The sequence below is a fragment of the Eurosta solidaginis genome, chromosome 3 (assembly GCF_040869045.1).
Source record: "Eurosta solidaginis isolate ZX-2024a chromosome 3, ASM4086904v1, whole genome shotgun sequence".
NCBI lineage: Eukaryota > Metazoa > Arthropoda > Insecta > Diptera > Tephritidae > Eurosta > Eurosta solidaginis.
In genome coordinates this window covers 258,203,666-258,217,560 of record NC_090321.1, presented here as the reverse complement: position 1 = coordinate 258,217,560, position 13,895 = coordinate 258,203,666, and the positions used below count along the sequence as shown (strand labels likewise).

General features: G+C 38.4%; 1 protein-coding gene across 10 annotated transcripts in view; it reads right to left on the bottom strand.

The window, feature by feature from the left end:
* pk (prickle) overlaps nt 1–13,895 on the bottom strand; it is a 601,495-nt gene that overhangs the window by 23,564 nt on the left and 564,036 nt on the right. For all 10 annotated transcript variants that reach the window (XM_067776088.1, XM_067776090.1, XM_067776091.1 and 7 more), the window contains one exon: nt 10,241–10,354. In XM_067776088.1, coding sequence (XP_067632189.1) covers nt 10,241–10,354 — 114 coding nt within the window. The remainder of the gene's footprint in view (nt 1–10,240; nt 10,355–13,895) is intronic.

Sequence of the window (13,895 nt, the reverse complement as noted above, 5' to 3'; positions counted from 1 at the left end):
ATTTTTTCTTGCCACTGGTTGGCCATCGTTGGCTGTAATTGCCATACATACCGAGGTCTTAGAAAGGCTTCAAACCAATCAGTCTCTCGCCGTATCCGCTAAAAACTTTTAAGCGTATTATTGATGCATACGGGATAGGATTCCTCAGAGGCTACAGTCGACATTGCAGCATGTCTATTGTAGAGGCTCGTCAACGGAAACGGCGGTTCCCTGAAATTGTTGGATTTCCTTATGCTCATCTATCAATGGTAGTTTGATTTTTTGCCGGTATATTGTCCAATGGGAGTTCATGTGGTAAATGTCAGCATACTGGAAACCCCTTCTGGCTGCCGCTGCATGAAGGATGGCAAAGTGAAATCATCGAGAAACTTTATGCTGGACTGTCCTGCTTTTTCTGGCACTAGGCGAAAGTGTTTCGGTATCGGGTCACTAAGATACCCGAAGAACTTATACAAGGTTTAGATCGGTGTTATTCGAAAATACATCGTTGCTACGCAACGGTTCTCTAAGTGGCTTCAGCTTACGTCCCCGTTAATTTATGTCGTATCACAACTGACCTTCATGTTGTGCAAGTGAGCTTGTCCTGACGGGATGGCTACCGCTTAGTCTCACCTAACCTTACCTATGGTGCGCTCCGATAACACGAAGGTGTTAGTTGTTGTTGTTGTAGCAATACTTCGCCCAGCTTAATTCTGTTTATAGAAGAAAAATAATAACACAGTTATGCTCTATTAAGTCAATTCTTTAGGGTTAACCCCTTCCCTTAGAGTAGTTGTGAGAGGAATCAAAAATGGAAATGGCAGTCCAAGTTTTAAACGAGTCAAAGGAGTCCAAGAAATCAACAGTTTGCTATAACAGCTTAAACTAAAACCATAAGAGTCCTCAAATCTTTTTGCAGTCACCCGGAATCCATTAACAAATCAGATGGGTATAATATATTTTTATAACGATAAGGTTTTGAGAGTTCTACCGATATTGATGGTCCTTTGCCGCATATTGATCCGTTACTAGGGTAATAGCCCGACCATTACGGAAGCGATTTAATGTGACAAAACTAAACCTTTTAAGTCATGTTACCCCTTCTTTCGTGAGGATCTTGGTCTGTCAGAACTTCGCCAGCTAAATTAACGGACTCGCCATGGGTGAGTGAGGCTGACAATTGAGCTGGCGAAGATAGCAAGATTGCGCAGCCACTCCCTTTATAGCGCCGCGCTACACAATTCTTTAGATGCCGTATATAATATTCATACTCATAAGAAATTAGTAGTCTCAACATTTGGGGACGAGGACTACTTCTGAGGTTTTGTTTGAACTACACTAAAGTCATCAGCTTGGAAACGAAAGGTTCCCCTTTTTGAAAAAGGAAGATTTTATGGGGGTTTCAGCTCGTTTAAAACCTAACAGTCTACACACACCGACAACATTACTTCTCTACAGCTTAGAGGATCAACCTGTCGCTTTGGAATAGTCCAATGGTATGAAATATAACTACAACAGGGTATATTAGGCGAGTTGGATTAGCAGTGCAAAGCAGAATCAGGTAAAACCGACTGCCTGGTTTGTCAAAACATTGATGACGAAGTGTGGACACATGCCACGTTCTAATCTTAACATACGCATACATATTTTTGTTTAGGTATGCACACATCTAACTAAGCATTATTTGTTGTTGCATCTCATATACAAAGTTGGATGCTCGAATTTAGTCAATTATAATATATTTGATGTGGGTGCTGCGGGCCATGTTGTTGTTTGTTTCACAGTTAGGTGCCTTGGTGTATGCAATTCAGGCATATTCTACAATCACTCGTACAATCACACATTCTTTTATGCAAATGTTTTAAATGTAATTTGTGCATTTCATCGGCTGAATACCTCAAATCGACAATTCGGCTGCAAATGTCATCTTCACACTGCAACAAAGAGTTTATTTCCACGTAGATATAACGGTACTTTGAATCACTCCCCGAGACAGGCGTGCTTTTGTGAGTGATTTATGCGACAAATCAGTTGATGGAATTCGATTTAGATGCGGTAAAGTTGTTCAATGATTTCTAGGAAAAATTAAAAGGAGCACGACGTAAATTGGGAGAGAAACTCGGCCTAAAATCTCTTCGGAGGTTTTCCCGACTTGTATTTTTTACGAAAAAAAAGTTCTACTAAATGGGTTAGGGATATAGAAAATTAGAGCTCTTTAGAAAATCTATAGAGCCATTCAATTGAGCCACAAGTTAAAGGCTCGACACATGGATAAGAAGCCGATGACAATGCATGAAAAAAGGAAAAAAACAATAGGTAGCGCTTGAAGTGAGATATTCATATACTCCGCATCAAACGGAGGAGTTTTGTATCAAGCTCTAATAAACTTCCCATTGAGTCACATATGTGAATTCTCACACAAAGTTCAGAGCAGCGATACAATAGGCCTCATGCATTAAAACCCAGTATTTGCTCAGACTAGAGTTTGGAAGTAAAAGCTGGGTATTATGTTTCTATAGCAAAAAGGAACAAGACAACTGTTACTCAGAAAATCGAGTCTGAGCATTCCCTGCTTTTTATGCATGTGGCCTAATGCAATAAAAGGGCTGGACAAGGTTTGCTAGATGGCACACAGATTGAAATTATTAGAAAATTTATGTGAAACTGGAAATAAGCAGATCCTACAGGCTGCCGGATTACTGTAGCGTTTTCCAAGCGGAAATATTGGCCGTATCCAAAGTAGTAGAAACCCTGGAAGAGAATAACTTAAGCTGCAACCGTGTTAACTTTTATATTGACAGTCAAGTAGCAATTAAGGCAATAATCTCGCATAGCACAGCATCTAAATGCGTGTTAGAGTGTAAGCAGTCTCAGGAGAGAATCGGGACAGGGAGAAGCATACATCTGTATTGGGTCCCAAGGCATATGGGAATAGATGGGAATGAAAAAGCGGACGAACTAGCTAAAAAGGGCGCATCCCTTGAAGCTTGCTCCGTCGACGTCTCAATTAGACTGGGCGAGATTAAACGAAGACGAGAGGTGCACGTGATCGACCAAGCGGGAAAGGCGTGGGTTCAAGCGCGGGGCTGTAATGTGTCGCAGATTATGTGTAGGTCTTAGACCTTAGACTAACAAAGTTCCTTCTATCATTAAAAAGAGAGGACTGTAGACTCATGACGGGTATTCTGACTGGATACTGCCTTCTGGCATCACATGCCTTTAAATTAGGCTTGGTCAGTGATAGCAGATGTAGGATGTACGAGTTGGAGGGGGAAACGATCGAGCACGTTCTGTGGTCGTGCCCTGCACATGCCAGGCTAAGACTCCAGCTATTAGGAGTGATACTGCTGTCAGATCTAGAAGCAGCAAGTGGCTTAAGTCCTAGGAAGCTTCTAGTATTTGCCAAGAGGACGGAGTTATTTTATAACATAGGTCCTGGTTTTTGATAAGGTTTTTCAGTATGGTCGTTACAACAAACTTCTGGCAACACTACGGACTCAATCAGTCTATGTGAAGTCCTCATGGACCGGCCAATTCATCCTAACCTAACCTATATGAAACTTGTAATCCTGAGATCTGTGTTGAATTATATCCCCGGTAATTTTGAGAACTGAAATAACAAACTTATAAAAAATTGCCAATTGGACTCTGAGGAATGCATGTTTTCAGAACAAGTAAGAAAGTCCAAGTTCTGGCGAAACCACACATTATATACCCAGCTGTGTGCTCTCATATATATATTTTGTTTTAAGGCTTGCACACGAAATTTTCCTCTTCATAATGTAGGCGGTGCTACGCCCATTTTTTAAAATTTTACCTAATTTTTATTTTTCGTCATAAAGGGAACCCAAATATCAAGTTTTATCTATCTTTGGTACTGAACTATCGCATTTTTTACTATTTTTCGAAATTTCAATATCGATTTATTTTAAAGTGGGTGTGGTCGCCAACCGAATATTATTATTTCCATATCTTTGTGAAAAGTTTCAAAAAAGACTGTGCATAAAAGTAGTATAAACAAGTGAGGAAGGCTAAGTTCGGGTGTAACCGAACATTACATACTCAGCTGAGAGCTACTGAGACAAAACAAGGGAAAATCACCATGTAGGAAAATGAACCTAGCGTAACCCTGGAATGTGCTTGTATGACATGGATATCAAAGGGAAGGTATTAAAGAGTATTTTAAAATGGAGTGGGCTTAGTTCTATAGGTGGACTCCTTTTCCAGATATCGCCATAAAAGTGGATCAGGGGTGACCCTAGAATTTGTTTGTACGATATGGGTATCAAATGAAAGGTGTTAATGAGTATTTTCAAAGGGAGTGGTGGTAGTTGTATATGTGAAGGCGTTTTCGAAATATTGACCAAAATGTGGACCAGGCAACCCAGAACATCATCTGTCGGGTACCGCTAATTTATTTGTACATGTAGTATGACGAACAATATTCCTGCAGAGATTCCAAGGGCTTTTGATTTCGCCCTGCAGAACTATTTCATTTTCTTCTACTACACCCATTTTGCAAAGTTTTTTTCTAAAGTTATATTTTGCGTAAATAAACTAATCCAATGACGCAAAATGACGTTAGGCAACGCCATCAGCTCAGTCAGAATTGGGAAGGACCTCTCCGAGCCGTTCGAAACTAAACGAGGTTTCAGGCAGGGTGACCCCCTATTGTGCGATTTCTTTAATTTGATGCTGGAGAAAATTATACTACCTGCAGAACTTAACCGCACTGGAACAATATACTATAAAAGCGTGCAATTACTGGCATATGCTGATGACATTGATATCATCGGCCTAAACACCCGCGCTGTTCGTTCTGCTTACTCCAAACTGGAAAAAGAAGCGGTAAAGATGGTTTTGATGGTGAATGAGGACAAAACGATGTACCTCCTGTCATCGAGCAAAAAATCAGCGCATGCGCGCCTTGGCAACCACGCTACTGTTGGCAGCCAAAATTTCGAAATAGTAAAAGACTTTGTTTATTTGGGAACCAGCATCAACACTAGCAACAACATCAGCACTGAAATCCAGCGAAGAATCAATCTTGCCAATAAATTCCACTTTGGACTAGGTAGGCAATTGAAAAGTAAAGTCCTCTCTCGGCGAACGAAAATCATGCTCTACAAGTCACTTATCGTACCCGTCCTGCTATATGGGGCAGAAGCATGGACCATGACAACAGCAGATGAAGCGGCTTTGGGAGTGTTCGAGAGAAAAGTTCTTCGAAAGATTTATGGACCTCTACGCGTTGGCGATGGCGAGTACTGGAGAAGATTTAATGATGAGCTGTACGAGCTATACGCAGACATCAACATAGTCCAGCGAATTAAAACGCAGTGGCTGCGCTGGCTAGGCCATGTTATGCGAATGAATGATGATGCTCCGGCCAAGAAAGTGTTTCTATCGGAACCCGCCTATGGAAGCAGAGGTAGAGGGCGGCCCCCACTCCGTTGGAAGGGCCAGGTGGAAAACGATTTAAACTCCCTTGGTGTGACCAATTGGCGCCGGTTGGCGGAGTGAAGGAGCGAATGGCGGGCCTTGTTGGACGGCCATAACCGTTTAGACGGTTAAGCGCCAATTAAGTAAGTAAGTAAACCAATCCAATTACCATGTTTCATCCCTTTTTTCGTATTTGGTATAGAATTATGGCATTTTTCTCATTTTTCTCATTTTTCGTAATTTTCGATATCGAAAAATTGGGAGTGGTCATAGTCGGATTTCTCCCATCTTTAATACCAAGATAAAGTGAGTTTAAATAAGTACGTGAACTGAGTTTAGTAAAGATATATCGATTTTTGCTCAAGTTATCGTGTTAACGGCCGAGCGGAGGGACATACGGTCGACTGTGTATAAAAACTGGGCGTGGCTTGAACCGATTTCGCCCTTTTTTACAAAAAAGAGTTATCGTCCTAGAATCTAAGCCCCTACCAAATTTCACAAGGATTGGTAAATGTTTGTTCGACTTATGGCATTAAAAGTATCCTAGACAAATTAAATGAAAAAGGGCGGAGCCACGCCCATTTTGAAATTTTCTTTTATTTTTGTATTTTATTGCACCATATCATTACTGGAGTCGAATGTTGACATAATTTACATATATACTGTAAAGATTTGACTTAAACAAATTTTTTTTTAAGTGGGCGTGGTCGTTCTCCGATTTTGCTAATTTTTATTAAGCATGTATATAGTAACAGGAGTAACGTTCCTGCCGAATTTCATCATGATATCTTCAACGACTCCCAAATTACAGCTTGCAAAACTTTTAAATTACCTTCTTTTAAAAGTGGGCGGTGCCACGCCCATTGTCCAAAATTTTACTAATTTTCTATTCTGCGTCATAAGTTCAACTCACCTACTTAGTTTCATCGCTTTATCTGTCTTTGTTAATGAATTATTGCACTTTTTCGGTTTTTCGAAATTTTCGATATCGAAAAAGTGGGCGTTGTAATAGTCCGATATCGTTCATTTTAAATAGCGATCTGAGATGAGTGCCAAGGAACCTACATACCAAATTTCATCAAGATATCTCAAAATTTACTCAAGTTATCGTGTTAACGGGCAGACGGACGGACGGACGGACGGATATGGCTCAATCAAATTTTTTTTCGATCCTTTATACCTGTACAACCAACCGTTATCCGATAAAACTTAATCGAAGCCAAAACCGGACGGCGTGTAATCAACTTGTCGAAGTGGTAACTGTATGCTATCGACGAGGTATACAGGAGTTAGCGATTCGTTATCGAATTTTTATAAATTTGCTGTCGATAACAAGGTAACGAGTTAGAAAAAAGTTATCGATTTATTTTCGAGAGATTACCAGTTACTTATATTTGAAATATTATTGATATTTTTTAAAAGGGTTATCGATTTGTATTCGATTGGAGAGAGTTGCCAATTTGTTATCGGCGTGTTTTCGATTTAATATTTAATAGTTATTGATTTGTTATCAAAAATTTATGCATTTGTTATAGAGTATCAATTTTTTTACTAAAAAGTAATGAAAATTAATCGAGTTTTCGAATGTTCCCTATATGTTGTCCAACAATTATCAATTTTTTTCGGAGTATTATCAATTTGTTACCGGCGCATTATCAAAAAGTTATCTATTTTTTTCAAAAGTTTATCGGTTTGGCGTAGAAAAAATATAGATTTTATATTGGAGTGTTATCAATTTGTTATCGTTTTTATTATCCGTTTTTATTGATGAGTTTCCGAAAAGTTATCGACTTAGTGTGTTAAGGTTACGATTATTTATGGAAATGTTACTGACATGTTTTTAATAAATTATCGTTTTTTATTCGATTTGTTACCAGAGTATTACCAATTTCTTATCGGCATGTGATCGATTTGATATAGAATAGTTATCGATTTGTTATCAAAAAATTAGTCATTTGTTTTAAAAAAAGTATCGATTTTTATTGAAAAATTATAGATATGTATTATCAATTTGTCATCGGCGGTTTGTCAAAAAGTTATCTATTTGTTATCAAAAGGTTATCGAGTTGTTATCGAAATTTTATAGATTTCTTATCGGACTTATTATCGGCGTGTTATCGATGAATCATCGGTTTGTTATAAAACAGATTCCGAAAAATATTAATATAAAATCGAAGATACATACATCTGTAACCCGTCAAAGTCATGCTGATCTAAGCTCAACAAAAAGACTCGGCGATAACAATACGATAACTCGACGATAATATTTCGACATTGCTTCGAAGCCGATAATAAAACAAGAACTTGTCGGTATCCGTTGTTCCCGTCGAAGCCAGCAAATGTCTTCATGAAAAGCTCAAAATTTTTTCACTCTGGTATAGCTACCAGTGATCTAACGTCCAGCCTTAGGCGAACTCTACTTAACTCAAAAAAATTAACTTTCTAAAAGTACACCTGCACTATTATACGTCGAAGCTTATGTGTACTTGGTACTCACGCTTGTTTTTGGTTTTTTTTTTTCTAAAAAGAAATCCACAATGGTAACCTGCTTACAATACGAGTACACACTTACATTTGAGTATGAAAAGATTTAAATTCAATAATTTTTCCATTCCTTTCAAAATTTGTATCTAAAATTTATTGTAGCTCATTAGAACTTTGCTTCTAACCAGCTCCCGCTGTTTTCGCATCCATTTCCATACTTTGTACATGAGTTCATGCAAGTTTGCGGCGTTGTTAACCAGCTACGTCGCTGCCAATCAGCATATCTATCAGATATTTTCGATGGATATGAATGCATAAAAGAGCTTTTCGCGATGAACTTGCAAGCAATTGAAACACAGTGGGAAGTGCGTGAAAACTCGTTAGACACAAATGGCAAACCTCTAGTTATAATGTCCACAATTCATGTAGGTACATATGTATGTACATATGTAGCTGTGCTGCGTTCAACGGTACAAATGTTATGTAGAAAATCATATGAATTTATTAAACGAAACCGCATGTTGATCCTGCTAAAGTGGACTTTAGAGGACCAGTTAAGCTAGACAGTAAGAAATTGGAGCAATTTTCAACGTTAAAAACTTATTGAGGTTTGAAGATGGTAAATAACATATGGACATGTTCTACATATGTATATGTGTAAAGTTTGGGTTAACGTTACTACGTAGAAAAAGTTGAGTCGTGCTAAATGCGGAACTTGGATGGGAATGCAAATTTTGTATGAAAACTTTGTCTTAGATATGCTATTTTTGATATGAAGGAATGAAGTGTGTGGGTGAAGACTCTGTGTCAGATTTTATTTTTTTAATTGCTTAGAAATATAATGTATGTCAAGCATCTTAACAAGGTCTTACTTCCATTGTTCACCATATTGGCCTACTTATGTTTTAATCCATTGTTATTTTGAAGCCATTTGTTAGTTTGCCATACGCAATTGACTTCACTTCCGATTCAATTATATCGTTTATGCGCTTGACTGTTTTAATCAGATATAAATGTTCCAATTTAAATAAAAACGCTAAGAGACCGACAGACTAATTGGCTTTCGTATATCCGCAGTGGGTGGATTGGTGCCATATTTGGGTATGCGAAATGGGAATACTTTTTGACGAAGTACTAATTGTAAAGCTGATTATTCTTATTTTTGCATTCCATGTAACACCGGATGGTTCCAAATTAATGGAATGGGTCGCGTCTGCTGTTTACTCTATCAATCTAGAAATAAGCCAGATTACTGCAGCGTCTTTCAGGCGGAAATTGTAGCCGTGAAGAAAGCAGCAGAAACTCTGCAGGAAGCGTGTTTAAGCTACAGCGGAGAATCACCAAACCGGATCAGAATCTGTATGGGTGTTACAGGTGTTTTATGAAAGTGCTAACGGCTTGTAACCGATAGCAACCGAAATGGACGTATTATGGGTTGTTATCCATTCATTGTCGGTTTGTTATGGCATTTGCTTTGAAATTAAGTTAGGTTAGTTATAGCAGATGTGGGAAGTGCGGTTTGGAGGAGGAAACGATCGAGTACGTTTAGCGTGTTAAAATCCAACTGATTGACTCTTCCTCAGCTTGCGCTCCTTTTATACCCTCTGTCGCCTCGTACGCATACTTCTCCTAGGGTCTAGACTTTTCACGAATAGCATTCAAGAACAATTGCTTATTTATTTCTCTTTTATATATCCGGTATTTACATTTGTCTTCTGATTATATGCATGTGTATGTGTGAGTAATATATTCGCTATTAGCTTTGCTGTGATGTGTGGTTGCTTACTTTGCTCTTGTTGTGCATTTATTTACTAGCAGCACAGTGGCGCACCGAAATTGCTAACATTAGCCACAATATTAGCATACAAATTTTGAAGCTGTGCAAATATGGCAGCGATTTGCAAAAATATACAATATATTTCAAAGGTCGACTTAAAAAAATGTGTGTGTTTATGGTTTAGAATATATTTAAATAGAGCATTCTTCAGTCCTTCTTAAAAAATATGCCGACTGATGTGTGGAACCTTACTCTATTTGGGCTGTCAGTTCGAAAATAACCTATCTTATAATATATTTCCAAATATTTTCACTCAGGACTTTTGCGTTGAAGAACACTGTACAGGGTTTTTTCACAACAAATTTTAAGATAGAGCGTTCGTCCAACAACTTCAGAAATGGGACATTTTCCAAAAAGTTTCTTCGAAATGCCAGCCGAGATAGGCTGTTCTTCGTCCTAGACATCAATGTGATAAAAGAACATATTGTACCTATCATGATTTAGGAACAAGTTTCAACATTCTAATGTTCAAATATGTATAAGTACATTGAAGCTTACCTCATTGTCATGTGGCGGAAGTTGATGTAGTAATTGCCGTACACGGTACTGTTCACCCGGACTATTCACATATGGCACTTTATCGTCGGGTATTTGTGAGAAATACAAGCGTACCTGGAAGAAAATAAGCATATGTTGGTGATCAAGCAATTCAAAAAGAACGTCGATCATCAATCAATCAGTACAAAAACACAAGTCAAAGAAAAAAGCGGCTTGGAATTCCTTTTATTATAACTAGTAGTACTAAGAAATAAAAATATATCTTATTTTACTAAGGGAAGGGAAGGGACTTATCTACATATGTATCCGATATTAGTCATGATCGAGTGAATCCAGTGACACTTACATAGGTAAGTTCCTTCGGGAAGCGGTGCGATTTCCCAGCTATTCTTTTCCGGGCAATGCACCCAGGCCCAACCTTTCGGAAACTTATTTAGAATGTGATTAAGTTGAAATACATAGTTTGATATTAGGCTACATTTTTTTACAGTCTTATATATCGAACGAAATTTTTTTGATATATCTAAAGTTTGGAAAACTCCAAAAATGTCATTATTCAGTAACTAAAGCAACTATAGTAATGAAATATCATGTATGGAATGAAATGCTAACCTCTAATTGAATTTTTTTTTTTAAATATTCAAAAAGCACATACCTCTGTCACTCCTTACAAAATAAAATTATCAAATATTATTCGTAATAAGTCACCAATGGTTAAAGCTGTCATCAAAAGACTCCATAACCTGATTACTCTTGCCAAAAGGAATGTGTCTGAGGAAAAAGTATGAAATCGGCCACTTTTATATAAACAGTTTTAAAAGGTATCTAGGCGAAAGTAATAGGCATTTGCGAAAATCCACTTTTTATATGTAAGATCATAAATGCAACCATGTCAACTAATTAATAGAATAAGCAAAAATACATCACTGTAAAGGAAGAAAAGAGAAGATGGTGGACTTCCGGTTCATTATTGGATTGACGACTGAAGAATAAAGTATTAAGATAATTAATCCGGACGTTTCTGCTGTTTTATTAACCATCGAAGGTAGAAATTACATCTCAGGTGTGTTAGCGAACCTCGCGCACTATTATAAACAACTATTTTGTAAAATGGATGCTCGAGAGAACATTGTCAAGGTTTTAACTGAAAATAATGTGGATTTCCCTCCTACTGCCAACATTATACAAATACGCAGATTACTGCAAAATATAGTTGGCGTGGGAGATAATAGCTCCGCAAATACGATGAATACCACTCCGAACACAAATATATTGGAGAACATTCCGGACGATATGATTGAGATAAACGCTGCCGTTTCTATTGAGTCCTCTGCCGCCATTGCCGTTACCGCCGTTAATACTGCCGCCACCGACGTCTATTCTGCTTCCGCTACTGTCTGCTCTGCCATCACTGCCGTCACCGCCATTCATAGTGCCTCTATTACCGATGTTTTGGTTGAATTCAATTCAACACCTGCCGTTAACGAATTTTTTACTGCCGCCACTGCCGTCTATTCTGCCGCCGCTACCGCCTGCTCTGACGTCACTGCAGTTCATACTGCCGCCACTGCTGTCTATTCTGCTGCCGCTACCGAATGCTCTGCCACCACTGCCGTCATCGCCGTTCATACTGCCACCACTGCCGTTCCAACTGGCTCTACTACCGATGTTTTGGTTGAATTCAATTCAACACCTGCTGTTCACGATGTTTTTGCTGCCGCCCCATCAAACTCTGCCCCAATTGACGCAAGAGCCACGATCATAAGTGTGGATGACGAACTGGTGACGCTACGAAAACGTATGAAAATGTTAAAATTAATGAAAGAAATCGACGAGCTAAGAGCTAGTACTGGGGTACAAGAGCAACGTAGACTGGATTTTGCCGATATAGAGCATGCTATGCCCAAGTTCAGTGGTGATGATATATCAGTGACGGTGGGACATTTTCTTCAAGATTTGGAGTCGTCAAGAGTAGACGAACGATTTAAATGGCTGGCTTTTCATCACTGCCTGGTGGGAACAGCCAAAATTTTCCTTACCACCACCAAATCATTAAGCTATGCCGAGTTAAAAAAGGCCATTACGACGGAATTTGACGTGCCGATACAGAGGAACGAAGTTTATAAGATGTTAGCAAAACGCAAATGGGACAAACAGAGCGAGTCATTACATTGTTACGTTCTATTGATGCAGGCAATAGGAAAACGGGCAAACATATGCGAAACAGAAATCATCGAGTTCATAATAGACGGCATAGGCAATGTAGTGCCAAATGCACATCTACTGTTACCGGCCAAAACGCTTGATGAGTTGAAGATATTAGTGAGCCGTTTTCAAAGAAAATATTTCACAGTAGAACCAGACTAATATTTGTTAGAAATTAAGTTATACTGTATCGAGGTCGATACAGTGCGAGCTGTAACTCTGAAAACAAATAGCGAATTGTATCAGATTAAGAAATGTATGACAGTAAAAATAGAAATTAAGATAATGTATCGAGGTCAGGTTCAGGCTGGCCGAGTTGTAAGATCATAAATGCAACCATGTCAACTAATTAATAGAATAAGCAAAAATACATCACTGTACAGGAAGAAAAGAGGAAATGGTGGACTTCCGGTTCATTATTTGATTGACGACTGAAGAATAAAGTATTAAGATAATTAATCCGGACGTTTCTGCTGTTTTATTAACCATCGAAGGCAGAAATCACATATCAATATTTTTGTTTACTTCCAAAATAGATTTATAACAAGAAAATTGATAAATAAAATAAGTTTGAGAATGGGCGTGGCATCGCCCCGTCTTTGCCTGAGAATTTCCTCACGTTTGGTAGCCATAACTCGAAGGTCAGTTAATTTACTTCGTACAAGTATTTCTCTTAAAAAATTAAACAGTTCTGCAAAAATGAGCGGAATCGGGTAAGGACCACGCCCACTTTTTCATAAAATAGGTTTAAGAGGACTGTGACGAATATAAAAGGCTATAACTTTGAGAAAAAAACTTTATATCAATATCATTTTCTTCTATGGTGAGTTTATAACAAGTAAATTAGCGGAAATAACATATCGTGAAAAAACTTGGTACATTTATTTCCTTTATAAATTGAATGGTTTATAAAAGTGGGCAAAATCGATTAATAAACACGTCCACGTTTGAACCTACTTAGTGTCAAAAAACTGAAGCCCAATAAACTAGAACTCAGCTGAATATTTATATGTTCGGTTACACCCGAGTTTAGACACCCTTACTTCATTATTTTAAAATCTTTTACTAAACCAACCTTGAACCATAGGTGAGGCTTATTGCTGCAGTCTTAGCCTGGCAAGCGCAGGGCACAAGCACAAAACGTGCTCGATCGTTTCCTCCTCCAACCCGCACTTCCTACATCTGCTATAACTGACCAAGCCTAATTTAAAGGCATGTGACACCAGACAGTGTCTAGTTAGAATATCCGTCATGAGTCTACAGTCTTCTCTTTTTAATGATAGAAGCAACTTTGTTATTCTAAGGTTGTAAGATATACATAAGTTTCGAAACTTTACAGCCCCGCGCTTGAACTCACGCCTATCCCTCTTGGTCGATCATGTGCACCTCTCGCCCTTTCTTATTCTCGCCCAATCTCATAGAGACGTCTACGGAGCAAGCTTCAAGGGAT